The 19,397-nt window shown below is 39.0% G+C and overlaps 1 protein-coding gene across 2 annotated transcripts in view; it reads left to right on the top strand.

Annotated features, from left to right (window-relative positions):
* Window positions 1–19,397, top strand: part of LOC128666780 (oocyte zinc finger protein XlCOF22-like) — a 130,376-nt gene that overhangs the window by 11,159 nt on the left and 99,820 nt on the right. For both annotated transcript variants that reach the window (XM_053721573.1, XM_053721572.1), the window contains exon 2: window positions 3,485–3,614. In XM_053721573.1, coding sequence (XP_053577548.1) covers window positions 3,485–3,614 — 130 coding nt within the window. The remainder of the gene's footprint in view (window positions 1–3,484; window positions 3,615–19,397) is intronic.

Below are 19,397 nucleotides of genomic sequence, written 5' to 3'. Positions count from 1 at the left end.
AACATTAAAATTACAACATCCCTATCTTAAAATAAATTTAAACTTACCTGTAGAATTATAAGAAACTAATTATAAACTATTAATAAACCTACCCTAACTATTATATTAAAATGACATTAAACTACCAATTAAATTAACTATATTGCATATAAAAAAAAATTAACCCTACTCAAATGATGTAAATCTACTATTAAAAATTACTAAATTACAAAAAAATAAACACTAAGTTACAAAAATAAAAAACACTAAATTACAAAAACAAACAAACAAACCACAGTATCAAAAATAAAAGCGAATTACACCTAATCTAATAGCCCTATCAAAATAAAAAAAAGCCCCCCAAAAATAAAAAACCCTAGCCTACAATAAACTTCCAATGACCCTTAAAAGGGCCTTTTGCGGGGCATTGCCCCAAAGAAATTGACTCTTTCACCTGTAAAAAAAAATAAAAAAATACAAACACCCCCCCAACAATAAAACCCACCACCCAACCAACCAACCCCCCTGAATAAAAACCCTATCTAAAAAACCTAAGCTCCCCATTGTCTTGAAAAGGGCATTTGTATGGGCATTGCCCTTTAAAAGGGCATTTTAGCTCTTTTACCTGCCCAGACCCTACTCTATAAATAAAACAACCTAAAAAACCCTTAAAGGGACACTGAATCCATGATTCAGATAGAGCATGCAATTTTAAGCAACTTTCTAATTTACGCCTATTATCAATTTTTCTTCTTTCTCTTGCTTTCTTTATTTGAAAAAGAAGGCATTTAAGCTATTTTTTAGTTCAGAACCATGGAACGCACTTGTTTATTGGTGGGTGAATTTATCCACCAATCAGCAAGAACAACCCAGTTTGTTCACCAAAAATGGGCCGGCATCTAAATTTACATTCTTGCATTTCAAATAAAGATACCAAGAGAATGAAGACAATTTGATAATAGGCGTCAATTAGAAAGTTGCTTAAAATTGCATGCTCTATCTGAATTACAAAAGAAAAAATTTGGGTTCAGTGTCCCTTTAAATAAACCTAACACTAACCCCTGACGATCCACTTACAGTTTTTGAATTTCCACTTGAAGGATCCATCCAGCCGGCAAGAAGTCTTCATCCGGACGGCCTCTTCCATCTTCATCCAACCGACGAAGTCTTCGTCCATGCGGCCTCTTCTATCTTCATCCATCCTGAAGAGCTTCTCTTCAATACGGTCGCCGCCGTAAACTGGAGCTTGAATGCAAGTGACGTCATCCAAGATGGTGTCCCTTGCATTCCTTTTGGCTGAAAGATTCCAAACGGCCAATAGGATTAGAGCTGCTAAAATCCTATTGGCTGTTCCAATCAGCTAATAGGATGAGAGTTCAATCCTATTGGCTGATTGGAACAGCCAATAGGATTGAGCTCTCATCCTATTGGCTGATAGGAACCTTTCAGCCAATAGGAATGCAAGGGATGCCATCTTGAATGACGTCACTTGCATTCAAGTTCCAGTTTACGGAACTTGAATGCCGGACAGATGGCTCAGCATGCTAAGGCACTGTGGCTGAGCTCTGTAGCAACCCAAAGGTTGCAGGTTCGATCCCCGGTGAGGTCCACTCAGCCTTTCATCCTTCCGAGGTTGATAAAATTGAGCAGCGCCTTGAGACCCTTACGGGTGATTAGCCATGCTTTACAAGTACCCAATACATACATACACATACACTGTATTGAAGAGGAGCTCTGCGCCGAATGTCTTCAGGATGGACCCGCGCTGGATGGATGAAGATAGAAGAGGCCGCATGGATAAAGACTTCGCCGGATGGATGAAGATGGAAGAGGCCGCCCGGATGAAGATTTCTTGCCGGCTTAATGGATCCTTCAAGCGGAACTTACAAAACTGTTAGTGGATCGTTGGGGGTTAGTGTTAGGTTTATTTAAGGGTTTTTTGGGTGGGTTTTTATTTTTAGAGTAGGGTCTGGGCAGGTAAAAGAGCTAAATGCCTTTTTAAGAGCAATGCCCATACAAATGCACTTTTCAGGGCAATGGGGAGCTTAGGTTTTTTAGATAGGCTTTTTATTTGGGGGGGTTGGGTGGTGGGTTTTACTGTTGGGAGTGTTTGTATTTTTTTTTTTTTTCATGTGAAAGAGCTGATTTCTTTGGGGCAATGCCCCGCAAAAGGCCCTTTTAAGGGCCATTGGTAGTTTATTGTAGGCTAGGGTATTTTTTATTTGGGGGGGGGGGCTTTTTTATCTTGATAGGGCTATTGGATTAGGTGTAATTCATTTTTATTTTTGATACTGTGTTTTTTTTTTTCTGTAATTTTAGTGCTTTTTTTTATTTTTATTTTTACTTTTTTTAATAGTATATTTAAATAAATTGAGTAGGGTTAGGGTTTTTTAATATGTAATATAGTTAATTTAATTGGTAGTTTAATGTAATTTTAGTATAATAGTTAGGGTAGGTTAATTAATAGTTTAGAATTAGTTTCTTTTAATTCTACAGGTAAGATTACATTTATTTGAAGATAGGGATGTTGTAATTTTAATGTAAAGTTAGCGGCTTGTTAGGTTTAGGGGTTAATAGCCTAATTTAGTTTATGGTGATGTGGGGGGCTGGCGGTTTAGGGGTTAATAGGTTTAGTTAATGGCAGTGATGTGGGAGGCCAGAGGTTTAGGGGTTAATACGTTTATTTAGTGGCGGCGGGGTCCGGAAGCGGTGGGATAGGGGTTAATACATTTTATTTAGGTTGTGTCGGGGAGCGGCGGAATAGGGGTTAAACATTTTAGTATAGTGGCAACGTTTAGTGACAGGGTATAAATAAAGTTGGTAAGAAGCTGAATAGCAGCGAGATCAATGACTGTTAATACCAGTTTGATGCTCATTGCCCCGTACTTGGTGCGCAGCTTTTTGCCGGCTTTTTTTATAAATATGGAGATCGTATTCAGGTCCGCGGCCGCGATGTTAGGCGAGCGTATTGGTGCCGGTGAATGCAGCATAGTTGAGGCTTTGATAAATATCCCCCTTAGTCGGAACTTTAAATGAATAGATTTTTTTTTTTTTTTTATGACAATTTTAAAAGTTATGTCTATTTCCACTCCCCCTGTACCATGTGACAGCCATCAGCCAATCACAAATGCATACACGTACCATGTGACAGCCATCAGCCAATCACAAATGCATATACACTTATTCTGTGAATTCTTGCACATGCTCAGTAGGAGCTGGTGACTCAAAAAGTTTAAATATAAAAAGACTGTGCACGTTTTTTAATGTAAGTAAATTGGAAAGTTGTTTAAAATGACTGCTGTATCTGAATAATGAAAGTTTAATTTTGTCTTGAGTGTCCCTTTAATCAGTTTTATTCACTTTAATACACTTGTGACCAAGCAAAGTGACACTTGAATCCTGGTCTGTTTCTGATGTTCACAATTGAGTGTTTATCACCCAAAACTGACCCAACAATTCCCCTAATAACAATAAACTGTATGTGATATCCTCTCTCTGTGTTTAGGGTCATCACGTACAATACACATCCCTCACTGAAGAAGAAACGCAACAAGAATATCTGAGATATTCAGTAGCGCTGAACAAGACAATGTCTGACAAGAACCAAACCTCAGACCTTCCTGATGCACACGGAGGTAAGCAGGACGTCACATGTCACCTGGTTTTGTCATCAGAAGGGGAGAATATTTACAGTATCGAACCAAAGACCTCAGTGTTGTGATTACTTTAAAGGGATAGAAAGGTCAAAAATTAAATGTGCATGGGTGAATTTCATTTTGCAATGGAAGCTTTTTTCCAAAAATACTTCTAATATAAGTTATTATTGAGTTTCTGCGGCATACGCACATATCCTGTCAGAGCCGTGCACCAGTATTCAAACACCACACCTTCTCAGTGAGTCAGCAGTAGCTTGTATGGCACAAATTACGTCTGCAGAAGCAATACACCCCACCACCAGCTCTCTGAGCAGGTATAGTGTTTGAATACTGGTGCAAAGGCCCTCACAGGATATGTGCGTATGCCGGTAAAAAAACTAACTTTTATTAGAAGCGTTGTTACTTATGGTAGTGCATTCCTGTTCCCTCAGCAGATCACAAGACAATGAAGCAAATTTGATAATAGAAGTAAAATTGTATGTTCTACCCAAATCATGAAGGAAAATGTTGTGGTTTCCTGTCCCTTTAAGGGAATACAAGCGTGCAGGCTACCCCAGTCTGCACATGTGCAAACAGTGTTTGTGCTATATCTGTGTATTAGTTTGTGATTGGTTAGCAAGGGTTATTTTTTGGGGGGGACAGGGAAATCGGTGAAAAGAATAAATATTAAACAATATACTCATTTGACAAAACTAAGCTGCAGTTTTCATTGCAAAATAATTCTTATACATGAAGGTTTATAATCATGTAGTTTGCAATTTATGTTTAGTGTTAAAGGGCCACTCAATGCAGTGGAATTGCATAATTAACAGGTGCATAATAAAAAAGACAATAATTTAACACCTACTCTGAATTTGAAATAAGCAGTAGATTTTGTTTCTGAAAAATGCCCCCTGTATCACGTGACACACATCAGCCAATCACAGACTAGTACACGTATACCCTGTGAGCTTGTGCACACGCTCAGTAGGATCTTGTTCCCCAGAAAGTGTGAATATAAAAAGACTGTGCAAAATTTGTTAATGGAACTGCTGCTCTATCTGAATCATAAAAGTTTATTTTACTTGAGCGTCCCTTTAAACACAAACTGTAAGCTGCATAACCATGTACCTTCATATCTGAGAATAATTTTGCAGTGAAAACATCAGCTTTAATTTGTCAATGAGTATATTGTTTTATTTTTTGTCTTTACAGGGATTTCCCTGTTCCCGGGAACAAAAGAACCCCCTGCTAACCAATCACAAACTAGTATTCAGATATAGCACAAACTATATTTGCACATATGTGTTTAAAGTGATGGTAAACTGTCCCCTTTACAAAATCCGATCCAGAATGTAAGTGATATTTTAGCTGGAGTTAAATTCATAATTTTTAATGAAGTTGCGTTATAACTTATCTTTTTAGTATAATTTGAAATTCAAATTCCCTGCTCTCCGCCAAAATAAAAACACCCCCTAACCTACAATAAACTACCAATAGCCATTAAAAGGGCCTTTTGTAAGTTAAACAGCTCTTTTACCTGACAAAAAATACAAAGTCCCCCCAACATTGCTACCCATTGCCCCTAAAGGTGCATTTGTATGGGCATTGCCCTTTAAAAGGGCATTCAGCTCTTTTTCACTACCCTTTAAAAGGGCTTTCAGCTCTTTTACACTTTGCCCAAAACCCTAATCTGAAAAAAAAAAACACCCCAAAAAATACCTATCTACTCACGGTTCCCGAAGTCCGGACATCCATCTCAATCCAGGCGGCGAGAAGTCTTCATCCAGGCGGCGACATCTTCATCCATCGCAGGGGCGTCTTCTATTTTCATCCTGGCGGCGCTGAGCTTTCCTGTACCAGCGATGACATCCTGCATGGAGCGTCCTCTTCATACGGTCACCGCCGTACATTGAAGTTATTAACCCCTATTCCGCACCTCCCAGACATCGCCAACACTAAATATAATTATTAACCCCTATTCCGCCACTCCCCTATATCACAGACACTTAAACCTATTAACCCCTAAACCGCGGCCCCCCCACATCGCAAAACACTAATGTGACGTGAGTCATTAAGATCTGAGGGCCTGTTATGGAACATTCTTTGGGCTGGAGGTACATGGGCTTAAGGATACCCAGAGACTGCATGGAAATGTGGAATTTTATATGCTGGACACCCCATGTACTTTCATAACTCTGTCTTATGTCCATGTCACCCTGTATCCATAAATACAGGATGGGTACAGGGTGTGAGTGCCCCTTGTGGGAGCAACTGTGACTATAAACCAAGGGGGCATAAAGGACTTCATAGTTAATAATAAGGGCTGTTCTGTAAACTGATTGTGTCCCTCTGTGATTATGTTAACTAGACTGCCCAACATCAGATTGTTAGAGGTTTGATGTATTGTTCCTATGTTTGCTTTGCTGTTTAACCAATTCACTATGTAATCTGAAGCTCTGTGACTCTGGAAGTGGTGTCTCAGTTCTGTTCCCCTACATAATTTTAGACTGTGGACAAAGGGAGATAACAGGAGCTATTGCTCTGAATAAAGGGAAGTCCAGGACAAGGGAAGAGTTCTGACGGAGGTACTCATTTGGGGTACCAGGCAGTCCGTCACAATTGGTGGCAAGCAACAGGATTGTCCTCATCGCCCAGAAGAACAACTACACATCCGGGGATTTACAAGTTGGGGGCAACGCATGTCCCAGTACAGCGACCCTAAAAGCAACAGAATGGAACCAGCAGTGTTATACGAGGAGGAGGACCTGAATGGGTGGGATGCATTAAGGAAAGGCATCTGGTACCAGGCCCTGGATAATGTACAATACCAGCGGGGTGAGAGTCTCCCCAGTGAAGAGCAGCGTTTGCAGAAGCAAGTGGCCCTGCGGATGCCCTTCCTGGGAGAGCAGCCCCTGGAGCAATGGGTGAAGGAACTAGAGCACCGGGTATGGCAGGAGCTATGGTTGGAGGATGCCTACCAGGCTCTCTGGTGGTATATGTCACAGTATATACCCTGGACAGCCGAGCATGACAAACCAGAGGGAGAGGAGTTTGATGGTCCTGGCTTGTTATGGGAATCCTTTGCAGAGCCTGACTTCGGGAGCCCTGCGCAGACCAGACTTCAGGACATTTTCTACGAGAGGGAGGCTAGGCATGACTGGGCTGACCCCCATGAGGTAGAGCCAGACCTGGCTCACTTAGCAGCACTGGAGTGGGAACTGCAGCAGGACTACCGAGATCTCTTCCACTCCATTGGGATGGCTCAGCAGGACAGCAAGGTGACAGACCCAAGTCCAGACCCATTCAGCTGGGAAGATATTGTGGAGAGTTATTGGGAAGGACCCCAGGTGGCCGGTGGAGATGGGACAGAGGTCTCTCCACCGGTCCTGCAGGGAATTGGAAGCCCAGTCTCCATTCCCTAGTAAGCAGGCTGAGTTACAGGGGGCAGAGACAGTTGGTCCTGTCCCCCATCAGCAGAGTGATATGCAGGGAATTGGGAGCCCAGTCTCCATTCCCCAGTGGTTGGAAGTATGTATGGGAGAGGAGCTTGTTACCCCCTCTCCCCAGCGGCAGCTTAATGCACCAGGGGGAGACAGTAAGCCCCACAACTGTGCAGATGGGACCGTGGTCTCTGCACTTACAGCACAGGGTGTAGGGACAGTCGGTCCTGTCCCCCAGCAACAGGGCTGTTTAGACAACGGGGAGACAGTCGGTCTCCCCCCACAGCAGCATGGTGCTTTGTTGATCGGTCTTCCCCTCCAGCAGCACAGCTATGTATCCAAAGGGGAGACAGTCGGTCTCCCCCTCCAGCAACCAGGCTCCCACCAGGCTACTTCCGTGGTAGTGCTGGCACCAGGGCAGAGTACAGCTGGTCTCTGCCCACCTCGCAACCCACCAATTCAGCGTACCAGTCCCCCACACAGCCGTGGTGAGGCACCTGGACATGGACAAGTTTCTCCTCTACCCAGGTGTAGGGACCATTTATTGTGGGTGGGCTGTACTGCTGATTGTGTTTTGTGGGTGGGTTGCTGGACTAACCAGGGCACTGACCGGCAGGAGGTCAGATACCCTGTTAGTCTGTTTGGTCTTGTCACATCTCTCCCCTTTTCCAATCTCGCCACTGTGCATTGGAGGAGCCTGGTTGCCCGTCTGCTGCCTTTAGACTATGGCCCCATGTTGAAACGCTTGATTTTCCCCTGCAGGGAAACGAAGGCCGGGTCGTTCGGTGCTTCCCCTATTTGAACAGTAATACCCCAGATAGCTATGCCATCGAGCCCATTCGTATAACGAAAGACTATGTGAAAGACTTTGGCTCCATGGCAATTGAACTGTATGTGTGTGACCTGAGCGCTATTCAGTAATAATGTGCGCTCAGATCTAGGCTATCTTGGGATATGTTGAATGTACCTGTTTTATGCAATAGCTGCACAGTTATATATTTTTATGTATATTATTGTCTTTTGCTACCATGTGTTCAATGGAGTTTTGCCTCTCCAGGATAGAAGACTCTGTGGAACTGGTTTTGGGCAGAAAAGCCATGCTTCATTTGGTCACAAAGGAAACTGTATTTCTCTGCCTGTGATAATTACATTAACCTATTGTGTAAGGTAATTGTATCACAGGCAGAGGGGAGGATTTTGTAACCCATTGTGTAAGGTAATTGTATCACAGGCAGAGGGGAGGATTTTGTAACCCATTGTGTAAGGTAATTGTATCACAGGCAGAGGGGAGGATTTTGTAACCCATTGTGTAAGGTAATTGTATCACAGGCAGAGGGGAGGATTTTGTAACCCATTGTGTAAGGTAATTGTATCACAGGCAGAGGGGAGGATTTTGTAACCCATTGTGTAAGGTAATTGTATCACAGGCAGAGGGGAGGATTTTGTAACCCATTGTGTAAGGTAATTGTATTACGGGCAGAGGGGAGGATTTTGTAACCCATTGTGTAAGGTAATTGTATCACGGGCAGAGGGGAGGATTTTGTGTGGGAGTGTCTGAGAGTATTGTATGTGTTTATTGGTTGTTTTACAAAACCCTGGGGGTCGTACTAATGTGTAAGAATGTGTATATAAGAACAATGAACCCACAGCTCTGGCTGTTTCTGTTTTACCCTCAAGACGGAGCTTGGTCTCGTGTTTGGGGGGAAGTGCTACTTTGAATTATTCTTTTGCCTGTTCCAGGAGAGAAGGATTTTGTGTATTTTCCCTGTTTGGTGTATTAACTGGGTTTGTGTGTTGCTATTCCCGCATTAAAGGCATCTTTCATCTGGTATTAACCCTCAATATCAGGGCTATACCGTTACAACTAAATTAAACTATTAACCCCTAAACCTAACACCCCCTAACTTTAAAGTATATTTACAATATAACTATCTTAAAATAAATAAAAAAACTTACCTGTGAAATAAAAAAAAAACTAAGTTTAAACTATAAATTAACCTAACATAACTATTCTAATAAAATTAAAAAAACTACCAATTAAAAATATAAATGTCAAATTTAAAAAACCTAACACTACAAAAAAAAATAAAAAAAAATTTAAAATTACAAAAAATAATAAACACTAAATAACGAAAAAACATAATTTATGTAAGAACTTACCTGATAAATTCATTTCTTTCATATTGGCAAGAGTCCATGAGCTAGTGACATATGGGATATACAATCCTACCAGGAGGGGCAAAGTTTCCCAAACCTCAAAATGCCTATAAATACACCCCTCACCACACCCACAATTCAGTTTTACAAACTTTGCCTCCTATGGAGGTGGTGAAGTAAGTTTGTGCTAAGATTTCTACGTTGATATGCGCTTCTCAGCATTGTTGACGCCCGATTCCTCTCAGAGTACAGCGAATGTCAGAGGGACGTGAAGGGAGTATCACCTATTGAATACGATGATTTCTCTAACGGGGGTCTTTTTCATGGGTTCTCTGTTATCGGTCGTAGAGATTCATCTCCTACCTCCCTTTTCAGATTGACGATATACTCTCATATACCATTACCTCTACTAATAACTGTTTTAGTACTGGTTTGGCTATCTGCTATATGTGGATGGGTGTCTTTTGGTAAGTATGTTTTCATTACTTAAGACACTCTCAGCTATGGTTTGGCACTTTATGCAATTTATATAAAGTTCTAAATATATGTATTGTACTTATATTTGCCATGAGTCAGGTTCATGTATTTCCTTCTACAGACTGTCAGTTTCATATTTGGGAATATAAACACTTTAAGAAATTTATTTCTTACCTGGGGTTTAGCCTTTTTTTCAATTTGACTACTTTTTGCAATTGCGGGTGTTAGGCCCCCTGGTGCGTCAAATATTAGACTTTATTGCGTAATTTTTGGCGCAAACTTTTTTGGCGCGGAAAAATACGTTTTTGATGCAACTTCGTCATTTCCGGCGTCGTACGTGACGCCGAGACCTTTCACACGGCGGTGTCATTAGTGACGCAAGTGTGTCATTTTTGGCGCCAAAAAAGTTTACGTTACGTTGTGCGTCATACTTGGCGCCAAATTTTTTTTCATTATTTCAATACCCCATTGTTGTTTGCCTCCTGCTTTCTTTTCTATCAAGAGGCCTATGCTTTTGCATTTTTTCCCATTCCTGAAACTTCATTTAAGGAAATAGATCATTTTGCTTTATATGTTGTTTTTTCTCTTACATTGAGCAAGATGTCCCAATCTGATCCTGCCTCTGAAGTTTCTGCTGGAACATTGCTGCCTGACATCGGTTCTACCAAAGCTAAGTGCATTTGTTGTAAAATTGTAGAAATTATTCCACCGAATGTCATTTGTAATAGTTGTCATGATAAACTTTTACATGCAGATAGTGTTTCTATCAGTAATAGTACATTGCCAGTTGCAGTTCCTTCAACTTCTAATGTGCATGATATACCTGTAAATTTTAAAGAATTCGTTTCTGATTCTATTATGAAGGCTTTGTCTGCATTTCCACCTTCTAATAAACGTAAAAGGTCTTTTAAAACTTCTCATTTAGCTGATGAAATTTCAAATGACCAACAACATAATAATTCATCCTCTTCTGATGAGGATCTATCTGAAACAGAAGATCCTTCCTCAGATATTGACACTGACAAATCTACTTATTTAAAATAGAGTATATGCGTTCTTTATTAAAAGAAGTGTTAATTACTTTGGATATTGAGGTAACCAGTCCTATTGACGTTCAGTCTAATAAACTTTTAAATGCTGTTTTTAAACCTCCTGTGGTTTTTCCAGGGGTTTTTCCCATTCCTGAGGCTATAAATACACCCCTCACCACACCCACAATTCAGTTTAACGAATAGCCAAGCAGTGGGGTGATAAAGAAAGGAGTAGAAAGCATCAACAAAGGAAATTTGGAAATAATTGTGCTTTATACAAAAAATCATAACCACCATAAAAGGGTGGGCCTCATGGACTCTTGCCAATATGAAAGAAATGAATTTATCAGGTAAGTTCTTACATAAATTCTGTTTTCTTTCATGTAATTGGCAAGAGTCCATGAGCTAGTGACATATGGGATATCAATACCCAAGATGTGGAGTCTTCCACTCAAGAGTCACTAGAGAGGGAGGGAATAAAAATAAAAACAGCCATATTTCGCTGAAAAAATTAATCCACAACCCAAAAAATAAGTTTATTTTCATTTTTGAAAGAAAAAAACTTAAATCAAAAAGCAGAAGAATCAAACTGAAACAGCTGCCTGAAGAACTTTTCTACCAAAAACTGCTTCCGAAGAAGCAAATACATCAAAACGGTAGAATTTAGTAAATGTATGCAAAGAAGACCAAGTCGCCGCTTTGCAAATCTGATCAACTGAAGCTTCATTCTTAAAAGCCCACGAAGTGGAGACTGATCTAGTAGAATGAGCTGTAATTCTCTGAGGCGGGGCCTGACCCGACTCCAAATAAGCTTGATGAATCAAAAATTTCAACCAAGAAGCCAAGGAAATAACAGAAGCCTTCTGACCTTTCCTAGGACCAGAAAATAAAACAAATAGACTGGAAGTCTTCCTGAAATCTTTAGTAGCTTCCACATAATATTTCAAAGCTCTTACCACATCCAAAGAATGTAAGGATCTTTCCAAAGAATTCTTAGGATTAGGACATAAGGAAGGCACAACAATTTCTCTACTAATGTTGTTAGAATTCACAACCTTAGGTAAAAATTGAAAAGAAGTCCGCAAAACTGCCGTATCCTGATGAAAAATCAGAAAAGGAGACTCACAAGAAAGAGCAGATAGCTCAGAAACTCTTCTAGCAGAAGAGATAGCCAAAAGGAACAACACTTTCCAGGAAAGTAGTTTAATGTCCAAAGAATGCATAGGCTCAAATGGAGGAGCCTGTAACGCCTTCAGAACCAAATTAAGACTCCAAGGAGGAGAAATTGATTTAATGACAGGCTTAATACGAACTAAAGCCTGTACAAAACAGTGAATATCAGGAAGTATAGCAATCTTTCTGTGAAATAAAACAGAGCGGAGATTTGTCCTTTCAAGGAACTTGCAGACAAACCCTTATCCAAACCATCCTGAAGGAACTGTAAAATTCTAGGAATTCTCAAAGAATGCCAGGAGAATTTATGAGAAGAACACCATGAAATGTATGTCTTCCAAACTCTATAATAAATCTTTCTAGAGACAGATTTACATAGTATTAATCACTGAGTCAGAGAAACCTCTATGACTTAGAACTAAGCGTTCAATTTCCATACCTTCAAATTTAATGATTTGAGATCCTGATGGAAAAACAGACCTTGAGATAGTAGGTCCGGCCGTAACGGAAGTGGCCAAGGCGGGCAACTGGACATCCGAACCAGATCCGCATACCAAAACCTGTTTGGCCATGCTGGAGCCACCAGCAACACAAAAGACTGTTCCATGATGATTTTGGAGATCACTCTTGGAAGGAGAACTAGAGGCGGTAAGATGTAAGCAGGTTGATAACACCAAGGAAGTGTCAGTGCATCCACTGCTTCCGCCTGAACATCCCTGGACCTGGACAGGTATCTGGGAAGTTTCTTGTTTAGATGAGAGGCCATGAGATCTATCTCTGGAAGCCCCCACATCTGAACAATCTGAGAAAACACATCTGGATGGAGAGACCACTCCCCTGGATGTAAAGTCTGGCGGCTGAGATAATCCGCCTCCCAATTGTCTACACCTGGGATATGCACCGCAGAGATTAGACAGGAGCTGGATTCCGCCCAGGCAAGTATACGAGATACTTCTTTCATAGCTTGGGGACTGTGAGTCCCACCCTGATGATTGACATAAGCCACAGTTGTGATATTGTCTGTCTGAAAACAAATGAACGGTTCTCTCTTTAGCAGAGGCCAGAACTGAAGAGCCCTGAGAATTGCACGGAGTTCTAATATATTTATTGGTAATCTCGCCTCTTGAGATTTCCAAACCCCTTGTGCTGTCAGAGATCCCCAAACAGCTCCCCAACCTGAAAGACTCGCATCTGTTGTGATCACAGTCCAGGTTGGGCGAACAAAAGAAGCCCCTTGAACCAAACGATGGTGATCTATCCACCATGTCAGAGAGTGTCGTACATTGGGATTCAAGGATATTAATTGTGATATCTTTGTATAATCCCTGCACCATTGATTCAGCATACAAAGCTGTAGAGGTCTCATGTGAAAACGAGCAAAGGGGATTGCATACGATGCTGCAGTCATGAGACCTAAAACTTCCATGCACATAGCCACTGAAGGGAATGACTGTGACTGAAGGAGCCGGCATGCTGCGACCAATTTTAAACGTCTCTTGTCTGTTAGATTCAGTGTCCATGACTCTGTCTCTATCTGGAAGCCTAAAAAGGTGACCCTTGTCTGAGGAATCAAGAAACTTTTTGGTAAATTGATCCTCCAACCATGTTTCTCGTGTGAGATTCTGCAGAATGTAAAGACTGAGCTAGTACCAAAATATCGTCCAAATAAGGAAACACCGCAATACCCTGTTCTCTGATTACAGATAGTAGAGCACCCAGAACCTTTGAAAAGATTCTTGGAGCTGTTGCTAGGCCAAATGGAAGAGCAACAAATTGGTAATGCTTGTCTAGAAAAGAGAATCTCAGAAACTGATAGTGTTCTGGATGAATCAGAATATGAAGGTATGCATCCTGCAAGTCTATTGTGGACATAAAATGTCCTTGCTGAACAAAAGGCAGAATAGTCCTTATAGTTACCATCTTGAAAGTTGGTACTCTTACATAACGATTCAAAATGTTCAGATCCAGAACTGGTCTGAACAAATTTTCTTTCTTTGGTACAATGAATAGGTTTGAATAAAACCCCAAACCTTGTTCATGTGGAGGAACTGGCATGATTACCCCTGAAGACTCCAGGTCTGAAACACACTTCAGAAAAGCCTGAGCTTTTACTGGATTTACAGGGATGCGTGAGAGAAAAAATCTTCTCACAGGAGGTCTTACTTTGAATCCTATTCGATACCCTTGAGAGACAATGCTCTGAATCCAATGATTGTGGACAGATTGTATCCAAAAATCCTTGAAAAACCTTAATCTGCCCCCTACCAGCTGAGCTGGAATGAGGGCCGCACCTTCATGCGGACTTAGGGGCAGACTTTGGTTTCCTAAATGGCTTGGATTTATTCCAATTTGAGGAAGGCTTCCAACTGGAAGCAGATTCCTTGGGAGGAGGATTGAGCTTTTGTTCCTTATTCTGACGAAAGGAACGAAAACAGTTAGAAGCCTTAGATTTACCCTTAGGTTTTTTATCCTGAGGCAAAAAAACTCCTTTTCCTCCAGTGATAGTTGAAATAATAGAATCCAACTGAAATGATTAGCATGTTGTAGTAAGCGAACAATGCTAGATATGACAAAATCCAATTCATGTTGCGCTAAATTTTCCAACCAGAAAGTTGATGCAGCTGCAACATGACCTAAAGAAATAGCAGGTCTGAGAAGATTACCTGAATATAAATAGGCCTTCCTTTGATAAGATTCAAGCTTCCTATCTAAAGGATCCTTAAAGGAAGTGCTATCTTCCATAGGAATGGTGGTACGTTTAGCAAGAGTAGAAATAGCCCCATCAACTTTGGGGATCTTTTCCCAAAACTCTATAGATTTTGCTGGTAAAGGATACAATCTCTTAAACCTTGAAGGAATAAAGGAAGTACCTGGCTTATTCCATTCCCTAGAAATCATATCAGAAATAGCCTTAGGAATGGGAAAAACCCCTGGAGAAACCACAGGAGGTTTAAAAACAGCATTTAAACGTTTATTAGACTGAACGTCAATAGGACTGCTTACCTCAATATCCAAAGTAATTAACACTTCTTTTAATAGAGAACGCATATACTCTATTTTAAATAAATAAGTAGATTTGTCAGTGTCAATATCTGAGGAAGGATCTTCTGTTTCAGATAGATCCTCATCAGAAGAGGATGAATTATTATGTTGTTGGTCATTTGAAATTTCATCAGCTAAATGAGAAGTTTTAAAAGACCTTTTAGGTTTATTAGAAGGTGGAAATGCAGACAAAGCCTTCATAATAGAATCAGAAACGAATTCTTTAAAATTTACAGGTATATCATGCACATTAGAAGTTGAAGGAACTGCAACTGGCAATGTACTATTACTGATAGAAACACTATCTGCATGTAAAAGTTTATCATGACAACTATTACAAATGACATTCGGTGGAATAATTTCTACAATTTTACAACAAATGCACTTAGCTTTGGTAGAACCGATGTCAGGCAGCAATGTTCCAGCAGAAACTTCAGAGGCAGGATCAGATTGGGACATCTTGCTCAATGTAAGAGAAAAAACAACATATAAAGCAAAATGATCTATTTCCTTAAATGACAGTTTCAGGAATGGGAAAAAATGCAAAAGCATAGGCCTCTTGATAGAAAAGAAAGCAGGAGGCAAACAACAATGGGGTATTGAAATAATGAAAAAAATTTGGCGCCAAGTATGACGCACAACGTAACGTAAACTTTTTTGGCGCCAAAAATGACCGGAAATGACACACTTGCATCACTAATGACACCGCCGTGTGAAAGGTCTCGGCGTCACGTATGACGCCCGAAATGACGAAGTTGCGTCAAAAACGTATTTTTCCGCGCCAAAAAAGTTTGCGCCAAAAATTACGCAATAAAGTCTAACATTTGACGCACCCGCGGGCCTAACACCCGCAATTGCAAAAAGTAGTCAAATTGAAAAAAGACTAAACCCCAGGTAAGAAATAAATTTATTAAAGTGTTTATATTCCCAAATATGAAACTGACAGTCTGTAGAAGGAAATACATGAACCTGACTCATGGCAAATATAAGTACAATACATATATTTAGAACTTTATATAAATTGCATAAAGTGCCAAACCATAGCTGAGAGTGTCTTAAGTAATGAAAACATACTTACCAAAAGACACCCATCCACATATAGCAGATAGCCAAACCAGTACTAAAACAGTTATTAGTAGAGGTAATGGTATATGAGAGTATATCGTCAATCTGAAAAGGGAGGTAGGAGATGAATCTCTACGACCGATAACAGAGAACCCATGAAAAAGACCCCCGTTAGAGAAATCATCGTATTCAATAGGTGATACTCCCTTCACGTCCCTCTGACATTCGCTGTACTCTGAGAGGAATCGGGCTTCAACAATGCTGAGAAGCGCATATCAACGTAGAAATCTTAGCAAAAACTTACTTCACCACCTCCATAGGAGGCAAAGTTTGTAAATCTGAATTGTGGGTGTGGTGATGGGTGTATTTATAGGCATTTTGAGGTTTGGGAAACTTTGCCCCTCCTGGTAGGATTGTATATCCCATATGTCACTAGCTCATGGACTCTTGCCAATTACATGAAAGAAATAAAAAAACTCTAAGATTACAAAAAATAATAAATGAAATTTAAAAAAATAAAAACAATTACACCTAATCTAATAGCCCTATAAAAATAAAAAAGCCCCCCGAAAATAAAACACCCCCTAACCTACAATAAATTACCAATAGCCATTAAAAGTTAAACAGCTCTTTTACCTGACAAAAAATACAAAGTCCCCCTAAACGGTAACCCCCCCCACCCAAACAACCCCCCAAAATAATAAAACTAACTCTAAAAAAAACTTAAGCTACCTGTCAGTATATGGCCGGGTTATAATACAATATATTTAATAATTATTCTTTAAAATAAACCCCCAATAAAATGCATATACCAAGACAATAAAATTCATGTACATTCCTGAATTCTTTTTATTAGTTAATATTTATAGACACACAGAAATATATTTGTAGAAAACCAAATCTGAATCAAATTATACACGTTTAAATTATTATAATATGCTATACAAAGATCATAAAATGTACCTTTAGAACTAGCCTTATTCACAATTGAGTTTCATTAAAATATCACAATAAGATAGCAAGATGTAAGCCTCTAACATTCAGAATTATACTTTAACAGTGCTTAATTAAACAATAGAACAATATACACTCTAATTAAAAACACCAGGAGTTATATATATTCTTAATGTAAACAGTCAGTTTAAATGCCAATTTATCTATGTTGAAATAAGTTTTTATTTACCTACAGTTAAGACAAATTCTAAAATATATTTATATATTTGCAAAGATAAATTACTTAGCATACAAAAGATAAGCTTAAAACTGTACAGGACTATGAAACACAAGGTTATACAATTTGTCCTTTTAGACCTGCTATTTGATTATAATTACTAAATACCTTTGATTTGAATGCTACTTATATTTAGCAACCTTTTATACTTTACCCAAAATTTCGAAATCGATAGTTCAGCTTTAAAATTTGTTCCACCTCATATGAAAATAAGTGTATTTGCAATGGATAAGAAAAAGGTAGCCCAATCTTGCTTATAGTAACTGTATTTCAACGCAGGCAATTTTTCAGTTACCAGTCCTCCAGCAAAGTCAGCCTCCTCTCTCATCTTGCATACACCTTATATTGTCTTAATCATTGGTGAGAATATGGGAGGCCCTTTGGAAACTGATCTGTGATTCGCCCTCGGAGCTGTCCCTGGTCCGCCCTTAGATATTTGATTGGCTATGTGGATTTACATGTGTTCTAATAGATAATTAATTTGGTTGTAACACCAGTTTCAATCCCCTAGGGGGCAGCAGACAACCAGGAATGTAGCATCTATTCCCAACACTGCTAACAATGTAATATATTCTTATAAAGTGATTATTTTGCATTAATACAATTTAAACACATTTCATTTAGCATAACAGAAAATGTACAATTTGATACCAAATATCATTACTTTATCAATTTCTATGTTAAAATAGAAAATATACATATATGTCTGTTTATGGCTACTATTCATGGGACTTCTTGTCTGAAAAACAAAGTACAGATTTTATTTTGAAATTATTCTAGCATTTATACATCTATTATATAGATATTTATTTAGAGATCCCATCTCCACATCAGTTGCTCCTATAATCTTCACTAGATTTCTGGAAAACAGAGAAAAATGTGTTTATCTTTAATTCAATGGGTCAGTATTTGTATATATATATCAATGTAGTTATTATTCAATACAGCAATTATTCATTTAATATAATATGTCCCAGATGAATACATATAGGTGTTACCTGAGTATTTTTGAAAATTATAGACAAATCAGTTATGACTTTTTAAGTATACATTCTGCTATTTAAAATCTAATGTCCATGTCTGGAAAGTTGGATGTTCTATGTGTATTTAGTCTTAGCAGGGGCAATTAGCACATAGCTGACACATAGTCATTTCTTCAGCTAAACTCTGGTTTTTACGAATTTCATTAAGCTTCAAGTGAAAAATCTTAGACATTCTGTCTCTCTGTCACTCCAGGGATTCCTATGATCTAGGTAATGAATTAGATGTTCCCTCTTTGAAGTAACTTAAATGTTATCTTAATTAGGAGAAGCGTATCTTTATGTTTGATCAAAGATTTACAGTATACAAATTGTAGATGGCCATCTCTTTTTTTTTTTAAAGTTTTCTTTGCAATGACTGCTTGACCAAATGTTTTAGGGCAGGGATTTTTAACCTTTTTTTTTGCCGTGGCACACTTTTTTACATTAAAAAATCCTGTGGCACACCACCATTCCAAAATTTTAAAAAAATCACTCATTGTAGCCTAATACAGTGTGTGTATATATATATATATATATATATATATATATATATATATATATATATATATATATATATATATATATACACACACACACATACTGTATGTATTGTGCTGTGATGCCATGCCTCCTACAAACTATACGTGACATATTGACATTCATTCACAAACAATCATAATGATTGTCTGTGAATGAATGTCAATATGTCATGGTTGTAAATTATGCCTGTCCCATACCTCCCAATATTTCAAAATTTGAAAGAGGGACACCCCTGCACTGGGAGTAAAAAACAAGCAAAATTTTAAAAATGTCACACTGTTGCCAGTCTGCCGCGACACACCTGAGGATCTCTCACGGCACACTAGTGTGCCACGGCACACTGGTTGAAAAACACTGTTTTAGGGCCAGAAGAAAGGTTTAGTCGCAATCTGATAGGGATTTCAGCTTCACACCTTAGCAAGAAAATGTTTCTTTTGAAGTGACCTTTATGATTCATCCTGTGTAATAAAAAGAAGTGGAGCTAAATTACACACAGTGACATTTTGGAGTTTTAGCAATTAAATGAATTATTTGATGTATACAACCATCTATATATATTAAATAATAATATGTGTATATATATATATATATATTATTTAATA

This window comes from Bombina bombina, chromosome 7 (genome assembly GCF_027579735.1).
Source record: "Bombina bombina isolate aBomBom1 chromosome 7, aBomBom1.pri, whole genome shotgun sequence".
Classification (NCBI taxonomy): Eukaryota; Metazoa; Chordata; class Amphibia; order Anura; family Bombinatoridae; genus Bombina; species Bombina bombina.
Note: the sequence above shows the minus strand (reverse complement) of the source record. Positions and strands in the feature narration are given on the sequence as shown.